Source organism: Balaenoptera musculus, chromosome 8 (assembly GCF_009873245.2).
Source record: "Balaenoptera musculus isolate JJ_BM4_2016_0621 chromosome 8, mBalMus1.pri.v3, whole genome shotgun sequence".
NCBI classification, from domain to species: Eukaryota; Metazoa; Chordata; class Mammalia; order Artiodactyla; family Balaenopteridae; genus Balaenoptera; species Balaenoptera musculus.
Window position 1 is genome coordinate 52,541,121 of NC_045792.1, and position 25,879 is coordinate 52,566,999.

Genomic DNA, 25,879 nt, shown 5'->3' on the forward strand with positions numbered 1-25,879 from the left:
GTAAATAATTTATCAAGAGCTTACTCTGCACCACGCATTCAAATTCCAGGGCGCACCCCTGTGTTGGTGGCGACTTTCTTTTGCCCGCTCAGAAATGAGCATCACCCACGCTCAGTGCTGGCAGTCCAGCAGTGAGGGGGGATGTGGTCCCCGTCTTCAAGGAGCTTGTGATCTGCCGGGGGGAAAAAGGCTGCCCAATAGCATGACAGCACTCAGAGTCTTTGCAGAGACAGCCCAGGGAGTGCGAGTGCTAGGGTACCGCTCCAGGTGGGTCCTGAGGCTAAGCAGGTGGTTTTCAGGTGAAGAGGACGGGTGGAAGGTTCCATGTAGAGGGAACAACTCAGAAATAAGTCTCAGCATTGTATGAGCTCCATTAGGATTCTGAAGCCACGTGTAGTAGGGCTGCTTGAGCTGGATTGAGGAGCACCAAGTTAAATCCATCATACATTCCACTTTACATCTGTTTGGGAAAATCTTCAGCCTGCATGGACAGGTGAGAGAATGGAGATCCAGAGAGGTCAGATGACGCTCCAAGGTCATACAGTTAGTTACCAGAGTCAGAACTGGGAACTGACCCCCTGCCCAGGGCTCTTTCACCACACCCCTCCACTTCTCCCTGACGGGCGGCTGAGGTGAGTTTCTTCTTTGCTTGGTTCTGTTTCACGGTGGTTTTGTCTCTCCAACACTTTCCTCCCTTGATCCCAAACCTGGCCAGTGTCCCCAGGAAGCAGTCAGGCAGATCTTCCCTGTCACTGGCATCAGCCAGGGCACCTCAGTGGGGCCCTGAGTATGTGGTTGGGCCAATGCCAGCATGTTTGACGCCTCTCCCCCTTGGCCTGGCATGAGTACTCCTTCCTGGCAGAGTTCACCCAGCCTAATTGCTTGTTTTGTATCCCAGCTGCCTGACATATGCCAAACCCATGTGTTGACTCACTGGTGTCAGAGACAACTACACTCAGGCGTTTCAGATTTGCTTTGGTGAGCTCTAGGCAGCAACCGGGGACTGTAATTCGTGTATTTCTATGACCCCAGAGCCTAACACAGTGCCTGCCTTTGAGTAGGTGCTCCGTTTTCTAAATTAAGTGAATTTTAGTGAGTGCAGGTGAATAACACAGTAGTAAGAGGAAGGACCTGGAAGTAAGGAGTCCTAGCTTTGAGTGTCAGTTCAGCCCATTGAGTTCTTTGCTATAGGACCTTGAACAAGTCTGTTCTCTCTGAATTTCAGTTACTTGATCATTTCTCACCTAATAAACACTTGGGGAGAATATCTCATGCTTACCTAGCCCTTGGAGATGGAAGCACATAAGATAGCTGTGTAAATGTGAATGATATCACTGTATGACCGTCACATCATGGAGAGATCCTTGGAAGGTTTAGAGCAACCTAGCAGAGCAGAGGGGTGATTAATTGTGCCAGGAAGAGTTGGAAACAGCCTTACCGAAGTGATGACAGCTTAGATGGGACCCTAAGGATGAGTAGAAAATAACCCCATATGCCAAGACAGTGACCGAGGAAATGCAAAACACGTCAAATACAGGACTGGTGATAAGAGGATCATACGAGCCAGCTGGGAAGCCAAGTTGGTGACAGTGATTTGCACCCTGCATTAGTGATTTCTCACCAAGACAGTCTTCCATTATGGAATTTCACAGTCAAAGCAGCACCTATTTCTTAGATGTACTGACCCTTAGTGTGAGGGTCAGTGTTCCAGTGGTGGACAGAAGCTGGCTCATGCCAGCTCACAGGGACTGCTTAGTAAATGTTCAGGAATTCTGCAAGCTAGTTCTTAAGCACAACTATTATTAAAAATTAAATTATATAAAATCACAGTTAGACGAATTAAAAACAAAGCTAATAATCAAAACTCATCACTTTCTAGTTATTTAGCTGTGTTTTACCCTCATCTTTACTCTAGAGTTTATTTAGGTCTATTGTTTCTCTGTGGTGGAAATACTGTTATATACTGGTGTCCTACTAGCCATCTCTTCCCAACTCTGGGTGCAGTGATACCTCATCGGTAGTGTGAGATCGGCCGTGGTGGAAGTCTTTACACCACAGAAATAGGCAAATGCCACAGATGAAAGCCACTTTTCTTTTGAAAGCCAATTGTTAAATATTCACCCGTGCACCACTGGTGGTATCCATTGAATAACTGGATGAAGAAAGAAAATGTTTGGAAACCCAGCAGCCACATGTCTTCAGACCTCCCTGGACAAAAACACGTGGCAGGAGACACATTTCCAGGGCCTCCGTAGAGCAGACTTCCCCACCTCCTTTGTTCCAGGGAAGCCTTTACGTTGAGCTGGGTTTTCCTGACAACTGAGAGTCATGGTCAAATAGGAGGAGGATGGAAGTGTTTTTCTCCAGGACTTAATTCCTGAGCCAAATGCCTGTTTTGGCAGGAGGCCTCTGCGGCCCACAGGGGTACCGGGAGTCAACTTAATCTTCTCCAGAATCCAAAGCAACCCACAGGAGCTCGGGCTAAAATTACATCTGCTCTGGCTTGCTGAAGGGGAGGCGACATGATGGCCAAATGGTGCTGATTTAGTGTTTCCCAGCTATCAGGAAATCCCCAAAGAGAGATTAATCAGAGGAGGCTGGCCCGCATGTGGAGGAAGGGCAGCAACCAGGGCAGGCCCCCAAAGGAAACCATCCCCAGAGGGCTGGTTATCGTCCAGGCAGAATCTGAAGGCACATATGTCAGGAGGAGGCTGGAGAGTAGCCAGCACCAGGATATGAGATCTGTTAGTAATTCTCTGGAAGGACAGAGTTCCAGCAATAAGAAATTCAATTTTCCTCCATTAGAGAAAGCATCTCTCAGTACCGGCTGAATACAATTGACGGCATAAATCTTTCCCATTAGCGGAGAGATAATTTCACGTAAATATATTGGGAGACCTTCAGAGCAGGACGGAGAGTCTTTGCCGAGCCTCACCCGCTTAACTTGTTTGCCATGTAATTGCATTTAGACCAAGGGCCTCGGAAGAAAACCACTGACTGTATTAACATTAACCAGATTGTGTGTGGTGAGGGGAGGCGGGGTGAGGAGCTCGATGCATTGTGGGTAGTTGTTCTCGCCTTCAGAAAGGACAAACTGACACCGGGCGAGCCCAGCTGCTTACAAGCCTGGTGTTAATTGCTTTTCTCATCAAACAGAGAAAAGCTTATCACTTTCCTCCGTAGAAAGGGTAGAGATGTAGGTACCTAATAAAGCAGAGGCTGAGTTTGAGATCTTTTTTTATGAATGCCCACAGGCCTCATCAGTAGCTCATCCCCAGGCCAGAAAAAAGCCTTCCGAACTGAGGTGAATGGAAAAAAGTTGTCTGGACAACAGCGCCTTGCGTCTTTGCCTCAGATTTGTCTTGTCCACGAGGGCTGTCTCCCCAGCGCCCTGATCCCTTAGGACAGTGACACCAGTGAGCATCTTCACTTCCGCCCATTGCCAGTGGTGTACAGACTGGTCTAGAGTTGGACCCCGAGTGTGAGGCCTGGACTCAAGGCCTGGCTCTGCCCCTGCCTCCCTGTGTGTGGCGTGGAGCAAATAACGTGACGTCTGTGGACCCAGTTTCGTCTTCTTCCACTAACTCTGTGATTTTCCAGCTGGCTTTCCTCTGGCTTCTCCAGAAACTAAGACTCTACAGAGTTGCTTTCAGAACCACCCCAAGGGGAAAGCGGGTCCCACCCCTACTTCATCTGGAGCAGATCTTGTTTTTATTGGTTTTCCACTTGGGGATCCTTATAAAATATCATCTGCCAAAAAGATTCTGTTTTCTGAAATATTTGAAAAAACATCATTCTAGATGATCTCTAATTGTCCCACTTATTTACTCAACCTACTGTTTTTTGCTTTTTTGTTGTTGTTGTTTTTGTTTTTGTTTTTGCTTTTTTAAACAATCACCTGGTACTTGTTAGGCACTCCCGGGCACTCTAGAGAGAAAAAAGGAAATAGACCTTGACCCTGGCCTCAAAGAGCTGGTGATCTAGTGGAGTGGAGAAACATGTACAGTGTGGTAGGGTATCAAGGGGTTTGTGCCAGGTTTTGGAAGAGACAGTGACTAGTTCTAATTAGGGGCATCAAGAAAGGCTTCAGGGAAGAGGCGTCATTGGAAGTTGGGTCTTCAAGGATGAGAATGTTGGGAGAGGGGTACAGGAATGATATCTGAGGCAGATGGAAGAACATTGCACAGACACAGAGGCTTTGAACCACATCTGCCTGGCAAGTTTGGGAAAAGGAGATGCCTTGTTGCCTGGAATATAGAGGGAGAATGGGAGGGGGGATGTTGGGAGAGGTGCCAAGTTCTAGAAACCACTCCAAGGGGACACCAGCATCTGCCCTTCTCCTGTCTCCAATGCCAGGTGAGAGGAAGTGCCCTCTATCCTGTTCACTTTCTTGAATGTCTGCTTCCAGTGAGACTCTTAGTGACAATAAAGATCACTGCCATTTATGGAGCTTACTGTGCACGAGGATGAAAAACCAGAGACTCAAAGAGCTGTGACAGAGCTAGGTTTTGAACCCAAGTCATGTGACTCCACTATTTACAATAGCCAGGTCATGGAAGCAACCTAAATGCCCATTGACAGACGAATGGATAAAGAAGATGTGGTACATATATACAATGGAATATTACTCAGCCATAAAAAGGAACGAAATTGGGTCATTTGTAGAGACATGGATGCATCTAGAGACTGTCATACAGAGTGAAGTAAGTCAGAAAGAGAAAAACAAATATCGTGTATTAACGCATATATGTGGAACCTAGAAAATGGTACAGATGAACTGGTTTGCAGAGCAGAAATTGAGACACAGATGTAGAGAACAAATGTATGGACACCAAGGGGGGAAGGTGGTGGAGGGGTGGAGGTGGTGGTGTGATGAATTGGGAGATTGGGATTGACATGTATACACTGATGTGTATAAAATGGATGACTAATAAGAAAATAAATAAATAAACATTTTAAAAAAAGAAGAGCTGTGACAGAGGTAGGTTTTGAACCCAAGTCACGTGACTCCAAATTCACATGCATAACTACACTGTATAGCACCGCCCCACCCCATCAGCTTTTTCTCCTTACAGCATAGTACGGTATCCATAGAAAATAACCCTCTAAGTGAGATATCTGAAAACCTTTTTCAGTAATAATTCTTTAGAGGATGCTTTGATGACTTACACTGAGGCAATAAAAAAAAAAGGTAGTGCTCATCTTGAGTGGATACCATGAGCCCCTGGGTGCCAAGATATGTCTGCGTGACCTGCCTCAGTCTTCTGACCTGCCAGCCAGGGTTCTAACGTGAAAGGTAGGTCATGTTATTCTCTCTTTTCTACCCCCAGGCATGCATGTGTCATTCGTGGTCAAGTAATGACATCAGATGGGACCCCGCTGGTTGGTGTGAACATCAGTTTCGTCAATAACCCTCTCTTTGGATACACGATCAGCAGGCAAGATGGCAGGTAAGAGGCCTTTTGGGGACCAGGGTTGTTGAAGGCCCTGCTCTCGTGGTCTTGCCACATAGCTGCTGCTGGAATGACAGCGTGCGAAAAGGATAGGACTTGGAGTCAGAGGACCTGAATCCACGTGCCCAGCCCTGCAATGTGCTAGCTGTGTGACCTTGTAGCTGACTCTGGCCTAAATCCCTTTGGCTCTAAATTAAGCAGCTTCTTCTTATTTGTTTCTCAGAGTAAGCATGCGGTACCTTATACATATTGTTCTGTTGCATGGCTTATGATATAAAATACTGTCACGTGGACCATTTTCCATAGACCACACAGCTCCGGAAGTCTCAGCATTCCTGCTGTGTGGTTTCCATCTGCAACCACCCAGGTCTATGGAAGCCACTGAGTGATTACAGAACTCTGACCTTCAGATCCCTGTGAGAACCTTCAGTTCATCAGCCTGAATGAAGTCAAGTTTCTTTAATCACTCTAGCTCCCCCATTTGTTGGCTATGTGTTCTTAGACAAATCTCCTTACCTCTCTTGGCCTCAGCTTCTTCACCTGTTAAATGGTCCTAATACTATTTATCTTACATGGTGGTGGTAAGGATTTGATTCTATGATGAATGGAGAAGCACCATGCACATAGTAGGTGTTTAATAAATCTTAGTTCCCTGCCCCACTCTGATTCATTGCTGTATCTCCAGGGTCTAGCACGTAGTAAGTATACAATAAATATTCGCAATTTATTAAAATTACAACTTAAAAAGGTGATGATTACAATGCAAGCCATGAGACTCTTTTCGAGAGAAGAGGAGGGGAAGGAGGAAAGTGGAATATTTAGGCTGTCAGTGGTGACAAGTCCTCTATTTTTAATAAAATCAGGTGGTGGTACTCCATCTGGCTAAGTGTGGGCCCATAAGGTTGATTTTCACTCTGTGTTGGAAATTGTGCTCCAGCCTGATTGATTTCAGCACCTCTTTAATCCAATCTCAGATGTGAACATGTCCTGGCCGAGGTGATAATGAAGTAGGGGCTCATCTGTTTGTAGACATATGTGCCTCTTAGACGGGGTTGGCAAGCTGGGCATGGGGAGCCCTCTCTTCCCTCCTCCCCCTCCCTATGAATGGAAGAGGTTGGTGGCCAGTCCCCAGGGATCATCTGTCTGGGCCAGGCCACCGATCCCCAGAAGCACCTCAGCGCAGACTTGCGCTACAGCAGGGAGAAGTCTCCTTCCTCATGGTGTCTTTACCACCTTCCAGCTCAGGGCTGCCTGCTTTATGGAAATAGAAGATGTGAGCATCACAGGCAACAAGTATCCTGACTACATTATTACCTGCTGTGAAACAGTCATCAAAAAGGAGCCATGGGGACCGCTCTTTTTTTTTTTGGCCATAAAATTTGTCCATCATTCATGTGAGATGGAGAGTAGTCCGTCCTCTGCCCACTGTGCTTGGTTAGGGTGAGTCCATAAAACACACCAGAGTCCAGTAAATTTGGTGGCCCTTGGGGAACGCCCAATTAGCACCTCCAGGCTTTGATTCCTCCTGTTGTGCTGCCCTTGCGATCTCTACTACCTCCTGAGAGGATGGACATCCTGGGCGGTAAGTATTAGCCATATTTCCTGTACTGGCCAGCTAAATTACACCAGAGTAGCCAGAGCTGCTACAGCCTAAAGCTTGAGTTTCAGAACAGTTCTTACCAATGCATTAGGGGGCTTAAATTTTCTTCCCATCTTAGACACTGCATAATGTATGGGAAAGTCATTACTTATTCTCTAATAAGTGTCTGAAGAGCCCTGTTTGTTATATGTGAATGGGTAGCATCTTGCCTATTTCCCTCCCCCTTGTCCCTGACTCACCTTCTTTCCTATTTCTCATACCCGAGGAGAAACTGTAAGGCCAGAGATATCACCCGGAGATAACAGTACATGCAAGTCCAGGGACCAGGTCTAATTCATCTTTGTATTCCTCACTTTCCCGGCAGGCACCGTGACACTTGCCTTTGTCCAGATCTCCCACCCCGGCCCCATGCTGAAATACCAGACCTCAAGTCTTAACAAGAGCTCACAAACAGAAAACAGTGGCAGGGAAGTTAGCCAAAGAGATCTTTAAAAAGATGGAAAATAGAAATCATGAAGAAAAATGTTTAAAGAATAGCAGACAAGAGAAGCAGTTCAGGTTCATTGAATTGAAAGATGGGATTATACAGAGCACGAAGCCCAGGGAGTGGAGCCCAGTGCTTTCCTCATCCATTATCTCATCTGTCTCATTAATAACCCTGCCAAGTGATGATGATCGTCACCTTCATCTCACGTGAGGAGATTGAGGCTCAGACAGGTGACGGAACTCACCTGTGGACTAAGTGGCAGTGCTCGGACTGGCCCTCACTGTTGGGGCTTCATCTGAGAAGCAGGCCTTCCCTTTGAGGTCAGTGTCACGCCCATGTCCACAGCAAGGTTTCCCTCCAGATGAGCAGGCCTGGCTCTTGGCTAGAGCCAATCACACCCTGCTGTTGGCTAGGCCAGCTGCCCCCAACTGGCTCAAGGCCTTGAGAATATGTCTTTTCATGTTTGTCTTCACTCCCTCCCCACGCTCATCCTCTCACGAAGGGAGCTTGTAAGTCAGGCCAAACTTCTGTTTGACAGTTAAGTGTTCTGTCAAAGTACAGATGCTGTTCAGTTCTGTTCCCTGGGTATTTTCCCCAAACCCTGGATATTCTCCTGGAAAGCCAAAACCTGAACTCTTAGTTGAAATAAACACCTTCCCTGGTGTTTCTCTATTATTATGTATTGAAGAATGATGGTACCCAACTTCCTCTACTCGAAGGTTATGTGGGCCTAGAAGGGGCCAAGTGAAGAGCAGGCAAAACAGATGAAAAGCATCTGCAAAGGACAGACGAGTCAGGCTTTGGAGCTTGGGGACCCAGATAGGAGGGCGCCATCTACCACGAGCAAGATTTGACACTAGTTCAGTGCAAAATCCCTGCAGCTTCTAGAGGAGGGAGGAGCAAGCTAGAGCAATGACGCCAATCCCACCAGGTGTGTTCATCAGAGATGAAGGTGAGGTCCTGCAGTGGGGTCTCTAAGACCAACTGCACAGGTAAATGTCAGGTTGACTTACGGTAATAGCCAAAGGAAGAAAGAACTTAGGGTGTTTAATATACAGTCAATTCAGAAGAAATTGACAACATCACTCATGAGTTCATTCCATAAACTATAACCATCAAGCTCTGGGCTAAGTTCTGGAAAGGCTGAGAGGAATCAGTGTCCCCAGGCCTGAGAGTGAATGTAGGATTCCAGTGCAATGTGATGTGGGCTGTTAGGAGAAGTGCACATGGTGCAGTGGGATCCCAGGGGAGGGGACTGGAATTCTGAGTGGGTAAGGAGTTAGCAGAAGCCCTCCATCCAAAAAAGCAAGATGAGGACAGGCCTTGAAAATGCATCCTAAAAGTAATAGCTAAAGGACTTCATCCAAAGAGACATCACCAGGAGGTGGCAGGTGGACAGGATCACTGTTTGCAAGTCCTAAAGGACTGTCAAAGGCAGAGGAAGACTAGTTTGAAGTCACCCCAGCAGGTAGAACACGTCCCAGTGGCTAAGGAGCTATTAGGAGAGGGACCCAGGCTCAATTCCCGCCCCCCCAAAAAAGTCTGCTAACAGTCAGAACTAACCAAAGATGGGACAGTGCACCTGCGGACATAGCAAGCTCCTCATCACTGGAAATGTGCCAACAGGAACCAAATAGCCCCTTGATAGTGGTTCTGTAGAAGGAACTAAAGCATCAGATTCAGAGAGGGGACTAGGTCAGATGACCTAGTGGTTCAACTGTTACTTGATTTTAAACTTTCTGTTTTGATGGGGTGGGGGAAGGACACAAAACTCTGGTCTGAATTAATCTTGTTGCACATCGAACATGGGTTCTTAAGTAGCAACCACACACTCTAGCTGGCAAAGCAGACCCAGCCTGCAGGACTAGTGACATACCTGGGCTTACACCTGGGCCTCCTTTCCCGTCTTCTATAAAGTGAGCTCATCTGGCCTCTGACCACCTAGCTGCTGAACCCTCAGATCAGACGCTCAGTGTCAGAAACATGGAGTGTACAAGTGGGAACTCAGTTTCCTTGGATTTTCAAAAAAAAAAAGGTCCATGCTAAGGCTTGGATGGGCAAGTGCCCTGCCAGGTTTGTCTGCAGGTGATGGGAGTTAAGATGCCAGAACCCAAAACAGACCTGCCAGCAAGTTTCTGGCCATCCCCAAAGGGCAATGAAGAAAGGCTGGGTGACCAGCTCTCAGGGACACAGCCACGGAGATCTCATCTCAACGAGGAGGTTGGGACTCAGTCTTCTGGTTCCTCTTTCACTTCTAAGTTACGGTGATTCTAACTGTGACCATCTCTAAACTACCTTGCTATTTTGTAACTCCAAAGGCCTGGTTGAGTATCATAATCAGAGATAAAATTGCTGTAGAGTCATAGAATCTTAATGACTTCAGAATAATTTATTTGAACCTTTGCCTTTTACAGATGAGAAACTTGAGAATCAGACGGGCTAAATGACTTACCCAAGGTCACACAGTAGCCCACGGCAGAGCCAGGACTAGGCTTAGAGTTCTAACACCAGGGCAGGGTTTGTTCTGCTTTATTCTGATGAATTTTCACTGGGCTTCAGCTCTAAGAGGCCCTAAGTGCCAGGAGCACCCGAGCAGAGGCTCATCAGAGGTCCCGTGTCCTAGCAGATGGCTCCCCAAAGCAGGTTGTTGTTTGGTTTCGGCAAATTCTCTACGGTGAATCACTTTCAAAACAATAATGCTTTCTGGAATCACTGTCACTGTTTGTGACCGCGGTCAAGTCTTTCAGGTTTTAGAGTCTCCCTCAACAAGTGCTCAGATCCTTCGGTGTAATTTTTTCTCCTTTCTCTGCCTCTCTTTCTCCTCCTTCCTCTGTTCCTCCTCCTCCTCCTCATCTCCTGCGTCCTTCCTCTCCTCTCCTTCTCACCCTCCCCTCCCAAACAGCTTTGACTTGGTCACAAATGGCGGCATCTCCATCATCCTGCGGTTCGAGCGGGCCCCCTTCATCACACAGGAGCACACCCTCTGGCTGCCTTGGGATCGCTTCTTTGTCATGGAAACCATCATCATGCGGCACGAGGAGAATGAGATTCCCAGCTGTGACCTGAGCAACTTCGCCCGCCCCAACCCTGTCCTGTCTCCTTCCCCACTGACGTCCTTCGCCAGCTCCTGTGCAGAGAAAAGCCCCATCGTTCCGGAAATTCAGGTATACCCAGCTTTCTTAACTGCGTTTCTCCACGCCTTTATTTCATTTGGGAGGTGGAGGAGGATCTCAGAGACAGGGGAAAGAGAGAGCCCATCAGCGCACCATCCAGACCCCAGCCCCCGTGCTGTGAGCCTGTGATGACCACCCCCTTACACACTTAATACACATGAGCCCTGTAAAGTGCCTGGCACCCTCCAGCATATAATAAATTCCCACCCCCTCTCCACTCTGCCACCCAGTTCACTTCCACGTCCCCTTTCCCCAACCTCCAGTGTTTCCCCCGCCCCTCCTTACTTCTGTTAAAAATAGCGATGATAGTTTCCACCAAGAGGAGTGAGGCAGAGGGTCCCAAATGTTTGCGTCGTACTAAAGATTAAATGAGAAAATGTGTATGAGATACTTGGCACGATATCTGGCACCTACTAAGTGCTCAGTGAATTTTAACCATTATTACTATTGAGATTATTTTACACACACTGCCTTCATGCCAGTTAATGAGTGCTGTGGATCAAATCTATACATGCAAGTGCTTTACTTCATTATCATTAAAAGGAAGTAATTTGGAAAAATGCATTTTAATCTGATGAAAACCAAGATGGATTCTTTGCCTAACAAAGCTGTGTGGACTTGAATTTCTTCTGCCATCCCGGCCCAATTTCTAATGGCAGAAATGAAGCCTGGGGAGGAGGAGGGATGGCAGTGCAGAAACTGGGGGAGAAGCCCCAGCCGTCCCGCCGGCCTCATGAGAGCTCTGGCAACGTGCAGGTTAATGATCTCCGGTGCTGGCGGAGCGGGGTGTTTAGACACGTTTGTGTGTGTATTTCTTGCTGGGCTAAGCAGGCACATCTCTCCGCTGCGCCCTGTTGAGTGGCTTCAGACGCCAGCCCTCAAGAAGGAAACACAACCATTTCGGAATTCTCATTGCACCCACAGGTTGAAACCTCACTCCTTTTCAGACATTCAGCGCTTGTCTCCTGTCTCCACCACCAGGCTGACCTTTCTTATGGAATGCTTGTCAGTGGAGACAGAGCTTGCTGGGGAGGGGTGATTTGTTACTCAGCACTGGTTCAGCTCCAGCGAGACATCTTCCCAGGAGCAGGGACTTTGAAACAAATGAGGTGAAAGGTCCCCCTCTCTTTACAGTGCTCCCTGGGCTGGGTGTCTACGAGCCCAGCTGGGTCACAAACCTTGCTTATTATCAGATTCATGAAATACATGAAAACAAACTCTTGGGTTTTCCCAGTCCTGTCATTGGCTAGCCTTTGCAAGTACAGGGAGATGTACATTTTGAAGCGTGTGTTAAGCAGAGTAAATATTTATGACAGCATCTGGATGGCACTCAAGCCCGGCTTTGCCTAGAACTTGTGAGCTGAAATTTAGGAAGATTACTTTGGGGTAGGCCCAATCCCGAAAATGTCGTGTGTTCAGGAGAATAGATTGGGGTGGGAGTTCACACCCATCTATGACATGGACTGAGAGGAAGAGGCTTTCTTTGTGAAGCCCCAGTTCCCCTGTGACCACAAGGGTAAAATAATCATTGTCCTTTTGATGGATACGTTAGCCTCAATTGATTTAACGTCCCCTTCTTGAAACAGAGCCCAGAACATCAAGCCAATAAAAGTTCTCCACTTTTGCCATGTGCCTGGGCATCTTGGCATTAATTTCAACTTCCCATCTTGGAGCTGAGCCCATTGCACCAGTAGGTAAAGCACTGCCTTTCCCACCACTCTGCCCCTCTGGCACAGCCTTGGAGCACACAGACTCCGTGCAGCCCATCTGTCCTCTTTCTACTGATGAGCTGGGGGCCTTAGCTGCAGGTCCTTGGCAGCCTGTGTTCCCAACCCTGCATAATGGTTCGGTCCACATCTCTAGCCTCTGTTTACCTTCCTGAAGAGGAAAGCCACTTGTAACAGATCTTCCTTTAGGAAAGTTTTGAGAGAGAAGCAGGCCTTCTCTCTGAGCCACCTGTCCACATCGGTCAGAGGGAACTTCCCAGTGCCCCCTGCTTCCAGCACCAGCAGCACCGTCATCATTAGTAACATTTACTGAGTGTCCGTTATGTGCTGGGCACTTTATGTATGTGACCTTACCCAGTCCTCAAACTAATCCAGTGAGGAAACAGAGATTCAGAGGTTCCGTGAGTTTTCTGGGATGACACAGCTAGTGAATGAAAGGTGACAGTATGATAAATACTTTACACGTGTTATCCTCTCATTAATGCAATGAGATGATCATCGTCATCCCTGCTGAAAGGAGGAACCCGAGGCTTATGGAGGCAGGGATGTACCGAGTAAGAGCTGCCCCGGAAACCAGGCCTTCTGGCTCTCATTTTCCTCCCACGCCCCTTCCTCCCTTCTCTTCCTTCCCCCCCCTCCCCTTCACACTCCGCTTCCTCCTCTCCCTTCTTCTCACTCTCCTAGTTCCTGCTCCTCCTCTCCCTTTCTCTCCTCCTCCTTCTCTGCATCCTCCTCTGCCTCTTGAACACCCAGAGTATGTGGGGCTGTGGCCACCTTCCCTCCTCCAGTGATTCTGTGACCGTCACCTGCTGTGATCTGTCTCTCTAGGCTTTGCAGGAGGAAATCGCCATCTCTGGCTGCAAGATGAGGCTGAGCTACCTGAGCAGCCGCACCCCCGGCTACAAATCTGTCCTGAGGATCAGCCTCACCCACCCCACCATCCCCTTCAACCTCATGAAGGTCCACCTCGTGGTGGCGGTTGAGGGCCGCCTCTTCAGGAAGTGGTTTGCTGCAGCTCCAGACTTGTCCTATCATTTCATCTGGGACAAGACAGACGTCTACAACCAGAAGGTGTTTGGGCTCTCGGAAGCCTTCGGTAAGCCTCCCAGCCGCAGGCCTCAATGCTATCCTCAGAGAGACAATAAGACTTGGGAGGACGGGGCTCTTTTTCTACCTCCCTTGTTTCTTCTTCCTCCCTTTCTTTCTTTCTTTTTTTTTTTTTTTAATTTATTTATTTATTTTTGGCTGTGTTGGGTCTTCGTTTCTGTGCGAGGGCTTTCTCCAGTTGTGGCGAGCGGGGACCACTCTTCATCGCGGTGCACGGGCCTCTCACTATCGCGGTCTCTCTTGTTGCGGAGCACAGCCTCCAGACACGCAGGCTCAGTAATTGTGGCTCACGGGCCTAGTTGCTCCGCGGCACGTGGGATCTTCCCGGACCAGGGCTCGAACCCGTGTTCCCTGCATTGGCAGGCAGATTCTCAACCACTGCGCCACCAGGGAAGCCCCCTCCCTTTCTCTTTCTTAGAAATACCTAAGGTCTAGTTGGCCGTCAGGACCTTTCGGTGACCATCCATGACCTAAAAGAAAGTACTCAAAGACCTGCATGTGGAAAACTTGACCATTAAAAAAGAGGGTTACAAAACCAAAAAGGCCCTTGAAGAGTTCTGTGGTGGTATGTGATGGGCTGAAAGAGGCTGGTGCCGCAGAGGTAGAGCCATGTGGACATTGCCCCAGCCCTGCCCACCCCCCCAGCTGTTGGGCCTGAACTTACCCATTCAAAATATGGGAGTCTGGAGCTTCTGGGTTTCTTCAGTCTTATTGAGGTGCAGGAGCTAAGATTCTTCCCTCATCAGAAAGGCTTTTTGGCCTCTTTACCTCCTTGCCAGTCAGAGAGTCCCTTTGTTGATGTTATTGCTGTTTTTCTCTAAGATGAAGCAGAAGGTGACTACAGCCTCACCTGGCGTCCCAGCCCCACTCGGACCTTGGGCTTCCAGGGCTGGCTGTGCTCATCTCAGCTCCCGGGTGACAGCAAGGCTCCACGAAGGGTTCAGAGCTGGACTGTTAGAAGTCCTAACCCCTGCAGGGCTAGTCCTCCAAGCACTTAGAGTAACAGCCCAGGAAATCCCTCTCAACTTGAACCTCACTCCAGTTTCATTCCCTTTCTAGATTCGACAAAGGCAGAGTGAGGAAGCAGATGAGAAGTAATGAAAGAAAGAGAGAAAGAGGGAGGGAGGGAGGGAGGGAAGGCAGGCAATAAGAGAGTGTCTGTTGAGCATCTGCTCTGGGTGATGTGCTCCCTGTACATTGGTATCTCGGTTAATCCTTACAACCACCCTGTGAGTCAGAAATTGTCCTCATATTCTGCATGAGGAAGCTGAGGACCAGAGAGGTGAGGTGACTTCCCAAGGCCACAAAGGAAGGAACCGAGCTGGATTTACCCCAGATCTCCCCTGTAGTTTTGCATCCTGCCCTACCCCATAGGGCACACTGGGAGCAAAGATGCCATCTGTCACTGTTGACGATCCCTTCTGTAAACCAAACTACTTCTATGGTCTCTTCAAAATCAATGAAGTCTTACTACCTCTTTAGATGAAATGAGCACATTTAGTGCCCACCAGCCAGTTAAGGTCTCTCTGCACAGAGATGTCAAGGGCTGAGGTTTGCTTTCCTGAGATGACAGGGGACCAGTAGGAGGCCAGGTGGCTGCTTAAGGGACTCAAGGTCATAGGGAAGAGGTCACAGGGACATCTTCCAGTGCATTCGCTCCTGCCATAGCAGGCCAGCAATCTCTCAGGGCACCTAAAGGAAACTTGAAGGGGCTGCCCAATTGTTAATTCCTGTCTTGATCATGTGATAGAGCATTGCCCAGTGGAAAATAGCATCTGCACAGAAAGATACTTGGAAGAAACGGCATTCTTGTCTCTGCCAGTTCCTTTCCATAGGGCAGTTACTGGGATTTTCACAAACCCAGACTCAGGGAGCCTGCCATGGTTAGCCTGCCTCCCAGTGACCCAGGAGGCCTGGATTTATGAAACAAAAGCAAAACCAGGGATTTTCAAGTTTTGAGACCTCAAAGCACCTTCTAGCTTTCAGAGTTCCCTAACTGAGCTCCTTTTCCATGTATTCATTATAAATGATTTTTAATTTTTTTCTTTATTAAAGTATTACCATGTTCATTAATAAAAATGTGGTAAGTGGACCAAAAACTAGAAATAAAGTCGAACATATTTCTATAAACAAATACAACTACTTGTTAACATTAAACTTTATTTTCTTTTTTCATGTATAGTTTTTTTTTTAACAGAGATTTAATACCGTATATAACCAGTCCTTTCAACTCAGCATTACCCCATAAGCACTTTTCCATGTCACCCTGTGGTCTTCATAACCATAATTTCCAGTGGCTGCATAATATTCCTCAGGTGGATACACTTGGTTTGCTCAACCTCTCACCCCCCTTTGGACCTTTAGATTACTTCCAACTTTCCACTATTATAAATAATGCTGCAGTGAAGGCTTTAGTGCCTAAAGTATTTTCCATACTAAAGATTATTTCCCTGGAATCGATTCACCTGGGTCCTTCACCTGGATCCTTCATAAAGTATTTAGAACATTTGTTTAATGTTTCCTAATGATGTACGATTGCTCTCCAAAAAAGGATGTTCAGGCTCAGCCTCCCAGTGTTAGTTGCACATAGGTCTGGTTGCCACTTAGGAATTTGATCCTTCTTCCTTTTCTACCAAAGACAAGCAGGGGCCTTGCATGCAGATCTAAAGCCAAAGAAGAGGCTTTGCTCACCTGTGCATTTTGTGCCTTTTGTTTTCTACAGTTTCTGTGGGTTATGAGTATGAATCCTGCCCAGATCTGATCCTGTGGGAAAAAAGAACAGCAGTGCTACAGGGCTATGAAATCGATGCTTCCAAGCTGGGAGGATGGAGCCTGGACAAACATCATGCCCTCAACATCCAAAGTGGTGAGTGGATTAGTACAATTCCAGGAACCAGGCCGCGGTGTGACCCTTTTCTCATATGCTTTGTTCCCTGCGAGGCAGAAAACACACACTTCAAATCACATAGTCTTATATGTGATCAGTCGGTCAGAAGCGTTAATACAGATATTCCTTGGCTACCTTGTCACTGCTAGGCAGTGGGGATGCAGAAGTGAAGGGCTTCAAGGGTTTACACTCTGGGTGAGACAAACACTTCCCAGGCAGTTTCCACGCTGTGCCAGGGACAGTGCCATCACAGAGGGGAGCCGGGGACACTCTGGGGGCTGTAGAAGAGGAGCACCTGACTCAGCTTCTTGGTTCAGCAGGGTGTCTCTTGGGAGAGAACTTCTGAACTGAGTCTCAAAGGGTCTATAGGATTAGCCCTGTATGTCAAGGAGGGAGAACTTTGTAGGCAGAGAGCACAGCATGTGCCAAAGCACTGAAGCTTGAAAGAAGAGTAATTGGAGGGAAGGTTCATTGTGGTTTGAGCAAAGGGTGAAATGAAGGGAATAGCAAAAGCCAGAGCCGGGGGCTTGAGCAGCTGGAGCCCCAGGTAAGAAGATTAGAACTTCCAACTCCATCCAGAGGCAGATCTCAAGCCTCTGAAAGGTTTAACGCATGCAAGTGACACAGTCGGATCTGTAGTTTAGATAGCCCCCTCTGACTGTGTCCCAGGATGGGACAGGTAAACATGGTAATGATGTCAGATCTCTCCTGCCTAATCTGTAGATGCAAGAATGCTTATCAAAGCCACTGCTTTGATGTTTGGGGGGTGTGGGAATTGAAAAACTACTTCTAAAGTTTATAATAAAATAAAGATTTGTAAATAGATAAGGCAGTCTTTAAAATAAGAACAAAAAAAGAGGCACTTGCCAGATGTTAAAATATCTTAGGAAAACTGTAACACTTAAAACTGTGTGGTGCTGTCACAGGAACAGAGAAATAGATTCCATGGGATAGAACAAGGTACCCAGAAACTGACCTGTGAGTAGTCATTAGGACTACGTTTGGCCATGAGTGTCAGAAAAGCCAAAATAACAGAATTGCAAACAAGTTAAAAGTTTGTTTCTCACTCACCTGAAAGTCTGGAGGTAGGTGATCCAAGGCTGGTTTAGACCTCTGCAGGGTTGTTCTACTCAGGCCTCCATCCCCAAGGTCATGGTCCAAGGTGACTGCTTCAGCTCCAGCCTTCACATCTACTTTCCAGCCAGCAGGAGGGAGGAAGAGGACTGAGAGCAAGCCCCTTCCATTGTAGGGACACCTCCAGCAGCTGCCCATACCACTTCCACACCTTTAACCAGTTACCTGCCAAGTGTAGCTGCAGAGGGAGCTGGGGATTGTAGTCAGTTCCAGACAGTCACATGTCCAGCTAAACAGCACAGTTCTATAGCTACAGAAGAAGGGCAGGGTGGGTAGGATACAAGTTCCTGCCACGCACCATGTATACATGGTATATGGTAGAGGTAGCATCACGTGTCAGTGGAGGATGGATAGGTATTTTAGAAATTGGTATTGGGGGAAATGGGCTCAATATGTGGAGGAAGAAAATTAAGTTCACACTGTACACAAAATAAGTTTAAAAGTTTGATTAAAGAGCTAAATGTGAAAGATCTTTAAAGTGAATAGAAGAAAATACAGGAGAATGTATTTATGATCTCAGAGAAGGATTCCCTAAAACCCTAAAAAAAGCAGGAACATTAGAATTGAAAAATGGTTGATTAGACTACGTAAAAATGAAAGACGTCTGTTCAATAAAGGGCAAAGCTAACAGATGACAGCCTGGGAGAAGATTCTTGTGGCCATAAAAACCAAAACTCACTCAAAGCTTCAGTATGGAAGGGGTGAGGCCGGAGGCAGAGAGTCCAGTTAGGAGGCTGTAACAACAGTACAGGAGTTAAAGGATGAGCTGGGCCTGAGAAGAGACAGTATAGATATGGGATGCAGTTTGCACACCATTGAGGTCAATCCCTTCATTTTGCTGGTGGGGAGACTGAGGCCCAAGGGCAGTTAAAGCACTGAAGAGACCCATGCAAGCTCTGGGATCAGCCCATTAGTATCAAAATCAGGTAAAAACCCCAGTCTCTTGACTCCACCTCAGTGAGAAGAGTCTGGGAGTTTCACTTGTGTATTTCTATGAACATTTACTGGTATCTACTCTGTGTCAGGTCTGTGCTAGGCCGTGGGAATACAGAAGGGAAAAGACATTGTCTCCGCACATGAAACGGTCTCACTCTAAAGAGAGAAAACAGATAAGTGCAATAAAGAATTCTGTGCTGTGATGGAGACGTAGACTAGGCACGTGAGGTGTGTTCAGTCTATTTGAGAGGCAGCGGAGCTGAATGATTCAGAGCCTGGACTCAGAAGCACTTCTACTGTCATCTGTGTGATGTCAGGTCTCCCCTGTTAATACAGGGAGCATAATGGCACCTGTCTTACACACTTGTCATGGGAATTCAATCAGCAAAGCAGTGTGGCCTGTCCAGGACGGCCTGGGTTTCGTTATGGGGTGAGGCAGCCTTGGGAGATGAGTCTGGAAATGGTAGGCAGGGATCTGGCATTCCTTGCAAAAGCAAGGCGACCCTGTGGCCGGCCACAGGGGAGAGCCGTCCCCTGCTCCATCGGTGATTCTGTTCTTCTGTCCTTGTCCCAGGCATCTTGCACAAAGGGAACGGGGAGAACCAGTTTGTGTCTCAGCAGCCTCCTGTCATCGGGAGCGTCATGGGCAACGGACGCCGGAGAAGCATCTCCTGCCCCAGCTGCAACGGCCTTGCTGACGGCAACAAGCTCCTGGCCCCCGTGGCCCTCACGTGCGGCTCCGACGGGAGCCTCTACGTGGGAGATTTCAACTACATCCGAAGGATCTTCCCCTCCGGGAACGTCACCAACATCCTGGAGTTGAGGTATGTGAGGGGAGGCCTTCCTCACGGTTCCTAATATGTCCCTTTGCCATCCTGTGGGCCCACCTGGCGTGACCCACCAGCCCGAGAAGGGGACAGGACAGAGCCTCACCTGTCACTCCCCAGAGGCCAAACTGTGAGCTGGGGGCTCTGGGGAAGCAGGTGCTGCTTTTCACGGGGCACTGCAATGAAGACAAACTGCCCTTGGGACAGGGAGATATCTTGGCATCCAGAGGATGTAGAAGGCTGCCAGCAACCGAGAAGCCCTTGGAAGCCCTTGAATCTTTTTTCTGTTTCCTGGCACCAAACTGACTGGAATTCGTCACATGAGTCTTTTTATAAGGACAAGGGATGGTGTCACGGACTAGGCCCTGGTGCCAGTGTTACCAAGCCTGGCCCTGTTACTTAACACGCGTCGGAGTTAGGAGAAGTTCCCTGCAGCTGCCCCGTACTGAGATAAGGCCCACGGGCTGCTCCTAAGACGCAGAGGTGCAGCAGAGCCAGCTGTCAGCCTCTCCTTGTCCCCATTCTGACCATGAGGGTTGGAGCACAGCACACTCACAGCTCGGGGAAGGGCCTCATATGTTGGATGTCTCTATGCCTCCCTAAACCAGATCTTTTTGGAACCAGACCACTGTCACAGGGTGGGTTCCAGGGTTATAGAGAAGCTGTGGTTAGAGATGGGGGAGCCCCACTCTCCCTTTCAGGAGAAATTGTACCAACTTCCTCACAACTGTTTTAGGGATTGGGATCTGCCCATCTCCTGGGCTGGGGTCCATGTGAGCAGGACGGGCCCTTGAGCTGGAAAGCGGCCAGGGGAAAAGGAAGCTCTCTTTTTGCGAGGCCTCTTCTATTTGCCTAGTATAACAGTTCTGCAAGATATGTATTTCTATTGCCCTGACAAATAAGATAAAGGAGACTCAGGGCATTTAAGAAATCTGCCCAAGGTCCAGCTTGGCAGGCCCAACCCAGAAGGCCATCACGCAGTCTGCCTCACCCAAGAATTGTCACATGGCCCGGTGAGGACCACGGTGGCTGAATGCCATGTTTAGTTATTCCCGGGAGGTAAGTGCCCGCTGAGAGTCTCACTCTGCAGCACACACGAGAGAGGAGGGGAAGGCTCACTGGCTGACCACAGCTGTCACGGCCCTCAAGATGAGGGTGCTGGTACTCACCGACCCACACAGGGACGAAGGAACAAGAAGGTCTTTGGCCACGAGAAAATCAGAAGCTCACGTTCTGTAGACTCACAGGAAATCAGGTATCAGGCTGAATGAGAAGCAGGCCACTGATGGGATATTATCTGCCTTTTTTTCTCTCTTTTATGAGTTTGACCAGTGTAGACATCTGCCAGAGAAGAGGGAACTCTTGAGTGTATTTGCTTTAGTCAGCTGCTCATATTATCTTTCTCTTTCCCGTGCCATGATGGAAAGAGCCGTGGGCTACGGGGTCATCCCACCTTGGCAGAGAAACTAGAACTGGACCACTTACCCTCTCTGGGCCTCCATTTTCACATCTTTTAAATAAGAGACCCCCGTTTTCTCTGTCTCCCTGCCACAGCTGTGGGGAGATTGTGAAAGACAGTGGGTAAGGAAGGGAGGAGTAAATTAAATTGGGAAAGAAAAATTTGTCGACATACTATCACCTTGGTATATTTTCTTCCAGTCTTTTTTCCCAGGTCTGTTTCTCTGTGTCACCCTCTCCCTTCTAATTAGAGTGTATCTCCAGTTCTGTATTCTATTCCGAGGAGGATTGTGGTGGGCTACGCAGGTTTGGGTAGCTCTCCCTCAGGCAGTGTGCACACAGAGATGCAGCTTTGAGTGTGTGTATCTCTGGGAGTGCTTCTCTGTACAGGGGAGGGAATCGACTGTTCCAGCCTCTGTCTTACCCTGGTGAAAGCAGCCTGGGTCAACCTCATCCTCTTCCCGTAAGTCAGCAGTGTTGACGCAGGTGAAACCATGCCTCTTCTGTGATACGTAGCTGCTTATAAGTGAGCTCACTGACAAGTAATAGCCAATATGAAATATATCAGTGTCAGAGCTGCTAAGTCTTTATTTATTCTAATATTGTACAGGACCATTGCTGTCAAGTTTTCAGGCTGCGAATAATGCTTCTAACCCTGCTGCTAACACTTCATTCTTTCTTCTATTCCCTGCTCTCCTGTCTTCTGTCAGAAATAAAGATTTCAGACATAGGTAAGCCAACCGGTGGAGAATTTCCTGTCTCTCCCCTGCCTTGTTGCATGCTGTATGGTAAGCTGCACCTGTCAATTTCAGATCGCTCAATGGCAAACGAATCCTGTGTGATTGGATCGGATTGGGGGTACATCAGCTACAATGAGAGAAAGTCATTAATAATGGTGGGGGTGAGTGGGGAGAGCCTGAACTCCTTTCATCTCTACCAGAGTGCAGCACTTACTCTGGTAGTTTGTGGACATGACAGACTGAGTAATAGGGGGAAATTTTAACCTTGGCATAGTAATTTGAACACCCCAGTCTGCTTATCCTCAGAATGAATGAGGACGTTATCCTAACTGTGTTGAGTGACTTGGAGGGTCACAGTTGGGAAGTCCTGAGAACGTCTGATTCAGGCAAAGATCCTGGAAGAAGACAGGCTTCAGATTTGTATTTCTGTGGGCATTCCAGGTGCCTTGGCTTTGGAGGCTGGGTTGCTAGGGGACCTCTCCAGAAGGTCTGCCAGCAAGGAGAGAATGGGGGAATTTCCAGACCATACAGACCACCCAAAGGGAGGAACCCCCAAACAGGAACTTTGTCACAGAGTAGATTTGTCATGTAGGCTCGCAGTGACCCTGCGGCAAGCAGAAGTGGTCCTCGTCAGACACACCGAGAGGAACGTCTGCCTCTCAGCATCCCCTGTCATTGTGGCGCTCGTCTGACTCCTGGGTAATGGTCAGGGTCCCCAAGCCTCAGAGTCCCCAAGCCTCACACACATCTGGGTGACTTGAAAGTAGCCATGGCAGGTGGGGATGTGGCTCGTACTGCTACCCAGGTGACTCTCAGTTATCCACGTGCGGCTCAGATCAAAGTGGCACATGGGGTGGTGCTTACTTGGGATAAGGATGGTAGAAAGAGTCAGACAGACCCAGAAATCCAATCATGTTTATGTCCATGTCTATATAGTTATTAATGTAATTAATAACTATATAGATATAGTTAGATATAGTATTAATGTAACAATCATATATAGTCTTTTAAGGTAATAATAATAATATGTAGAGAGCATTTAATGTGTAGCAGAGAGGGGGTTAAGTGTTCTACATGGATTATAGCAGTTCAGCCCCAAACCACCCTGTGAAGTAGGTATTCATGATACACCCAATTTACAGATGAGAAAACTGAAGCTCCCCAACTGTGTGACCTTGAAAAACTTATTTCATCTGTCTGATCATTAGTTTCTAACTTGAGGATAATAAAATCTCCCTTGGAGAGAGGAGCACTAATGATTTATTATTATTATTACTATTATTACTATTATTATCATCATCATAACAATTATATGGTGATGATTATGTCTCCATTTTTCCCCAAAAAGGAATTCAGTCCTCTTACAACCAAAGACACATGTATTAAAGTAAATTACATAGAGTTTGGGAGCAAGAGAAAAAAGGAGGAAACACATATATGTGATTACACATCAAATAAGACTCTGAGCTTCCTGGAAGCCAGATTAAACAGGGAAACATAATTGTTTCCATGGTTTACATCATCAGAAATGGGAAAATATGCCCACTTCTAAGCAGAGGAATATTTTTTCCTGACACTGAAATAGAAAAGAGATTTCCAAAGATCTTTGTATGGATGATACTGAACTATGAATTGAGATGTGCCCTCAAGTTCAGTTTTATAGAAAACACAGTACATTTCATATGAAAATCTTGGATGAAAACCTAGCATTTATCATTAAAACCTCCCCAGTCAGTGTTGGTAACTGCCTGGGGCACAGTCGGGATACAGGGGGACCTAGCCGGGAAGAGTTAGGAGCCAGGGCACTTGTCCAGCTTTGCTGTGTATTCGTGCGGCCTTGGGCTGGTCACTTAGCTTTTCTGGTTTCCAACTGCATCATCTATGAATTGAGAGAGTTGTGGTTTTGGTACCTTTTGTTTCTGACTTTTAGCAATCTTTTGATGTATGCATGGTATGATTTCAGGGCTGGATTCCTGCCCTCTCTCAATTCATTGTTTTCTCACGTGCTAAAACCTATTTCGAAAGTGAACCAAAGCGGAAGGGAAAAACAGAATTTTTTTTCTGCCTTCCAGTTTTCTAAAGACAATCAGGAGGGAAAAGACCAGGGCTACGTCTCTGATTTTAACTGGTACCTGGATATTGGTAAATCCCTTCCTCTCTCAGAGCCTTAGTGTTCCCATCAGTAAATGCCAGAAGTAGATTAAAGAAATTCTAAAATTTTGTCCTCTTCGTCCATTAGCATTTACTGTTCCAGCTGCTCCCCGGGATAGCATTTGGCTCCAGGCTGGTGCCCTTAGCCTGTGGGTGTGTGTCTCTTTCTTTGACCTTTACAGCCTCTAATTCAGCCCACCATACTGGACATGCTCCGCCCATTGACCCCCACCCTGGTCCTTTGGGCATCTTCCTCCCTGCGTCCCTTCAGGGAACAAGGATTCTCACCTCTTCCCAGATCTCTCCCCTAGGGTCACGGAGGAATGTCTGAAGCCTGTTGTTCAGAAGTACATTTGAACTCAGTTCTCCATCAAACCCAGCTACACAGATTATGTTAACTCTGAGAGAGACCTTAATTGCCTCGGAAAATAGGTTAGACAGACAGTATTAAGTATGACATACTTGTCTTTTCCATTGTGCAGTAACGTAAATGTTCTGGAGGTTTTGTAAGGTGACCAGCTGCCATTAATTGGGCATTTTTATTTTTTAATAGAACAGGCACTATGCTCAGATTTACATTCTTTATAGAATTGTGTCCTCAAAGTAACCCTTTGAAATAGATGTGATTATCCCCATTTCTAAGATGAAAAAAACTGAGGCTCAGAGTAATGAAGTAATTTGCCCAAGGTCACCTACCAAGTGGGTGGTGGAGCTGGTATTTGAAAACCATGTCTGTGTGGTTCCAATGCTCAAGCTCTTCTCACTTGTTCTGAGAACCAGTGAATCAAGTTCTGCCAGGGCTGCTACATGACGTGGGCAAAGGACGCTCCTTTGCACAAGCGGATCTTATTCTGAGACAGAGGGAGAATGCTCACTCACAAGCAGGGAACAGATTGCCTTTCGTCCCAAGAGACTTCTGGGCTCACAGCTCCTACTAGGAAATTCCCTACATTGTCCACAAAGAGGGCAGAGTGAGGCGTCACTGCAGCTCATTAACTTCAGGATTGCTACCTTATAGCCTCTAAGATTTTACGTAGCTTCCAGAGATACCAGGCTTATGTTTAAGGAAGTAGAAAAGAAGGACCGTACTCTATGCCCAGCCCTCCTCAGGATACTGGGGATCAGAATCGGATCAGACGCGGTCCCCTGTCCACAGAACCAGGCGTGGGGTCTCAGGGGTAGGCCGTCTCCTGTCTCATGCATTTATGGCTTGCAGAGTATTCTAAGTAAGGCCCTGCTCCTCCAAGTACAGATAAGCAACATCGGCATCCTCTGAGAACTTGTTAGAAATGCAGGCTCTCAGGCCACACCCAGAACTGATGAACTGAAGTCTTCCTTTTAGCATGATTCGTGGGTACATTAAAGTTTGAAAAGCACTGCTCCTAAAGCCATAGCTTCCAAATCTAGCTGTGCCTCAGAATCACTGGAGTGATGTTAAAGGGACAGATGCCCAGACCCTTCGGATGTGATGGGGGAGGCTTTTTAAAAAAAGCTTTCCAGGTGAACCTGATGTGTAGCCATATTGAGAACCATCACCCTAAGACCCTTAGCGGTGGATGTTTCCTGTCTATAATCCCAGAGAGGCGGATCATCATTCACTCACTGATTCATAAATTCAGCAGGCCTTTCTGGAACACTAACTCTGCACCAGCCCAGTGCTAAGCACCAGGGCCTTGAAGCCAGGCCCTGCCCTTGAGGAGTCCAAGATGTCCTTGAGGAGACAGACAACTAAGCAGAAAAGGGTCTTAAGGTGCTAGAAGTACTAAAAGTATAGTCTGCTGAGGGTCTCGTGGGACCACAACAAAAGAAAGAGGGCAAAGCAGGGTGCCAGGAATCCAGGAATGGTAGGTATTCCAGATGAGGTGATGCAGGAGCTAAATCCCAAGAGATGAGCAGGTGCTCCAGAGAGAAAGGCAGGGGAGCTTTCTAGGCCCTGAGAAGCAGTGTGGGGAAGTAGAACGAACACAGACTTCAATGTCCAGCAGATCCGAGATGGAAATCCACCATGCCACTTAGCAGGTTCTGGCCCTGCTCAAGTCACTTTGCCTCTCTCATCTCATTTCTGAAAGTTTTTTTAAAATAAATAAATAAAAAGCACCTGCCTTCTGTGGTAGTTGTAACGAAAATGAGGTCGTGCGTATAAAATGCTAGCACAGTGTCTGGGACAAATCGGCACCTGGAGGTAGCAGCAGATGCTTC

General features: G+C 47.4%; 1 protein-coding gene across 5 annotated transcripts in view; it reads left to right on the top strand.

Annotated features, from left to right (window-relative positions):
* The window catches only part of TENM4 (teneurin transmembrane protein 4), a 749,934-nt gene that overhangs the window by 666,383 nt on the left and 57,672 nt on the right, over positions 1 to 25,879 (top strand). For all 5 annotated transcript variants that reach the window (XR_005020977.1, XM_036861484.1, XM_036861485.1 and 2 more), the window contains 5 exons: positions 5,331 to 5,450; positions 10,443 to 10,704; positions 13,269 to 13,536; positions 16,270 to 16,413; positions 19,079 to 19,328. Coding sequence is in view for 4 of the 5 variants with exons in the window: in XM_036861484.1 (XP_036717379.1) it covers positions 5,331 to 5,450; positions 10,443 to 10,704; positions 13,269 to 13,536; positions 16,270 to 16,413; positions 19,079 to 19,328 (1,044 nt within the window). In the remaining variant the exon portion in view is untranslated. The remainder of the gene's footprint in view (positions 1 to 5,330; positions 5,451 to 10,442; positions 10,705 to 13,268; positions 13,537 to 16,269; positions 16,414 to 19,078; positions 19,329 to 25,879) is intronic.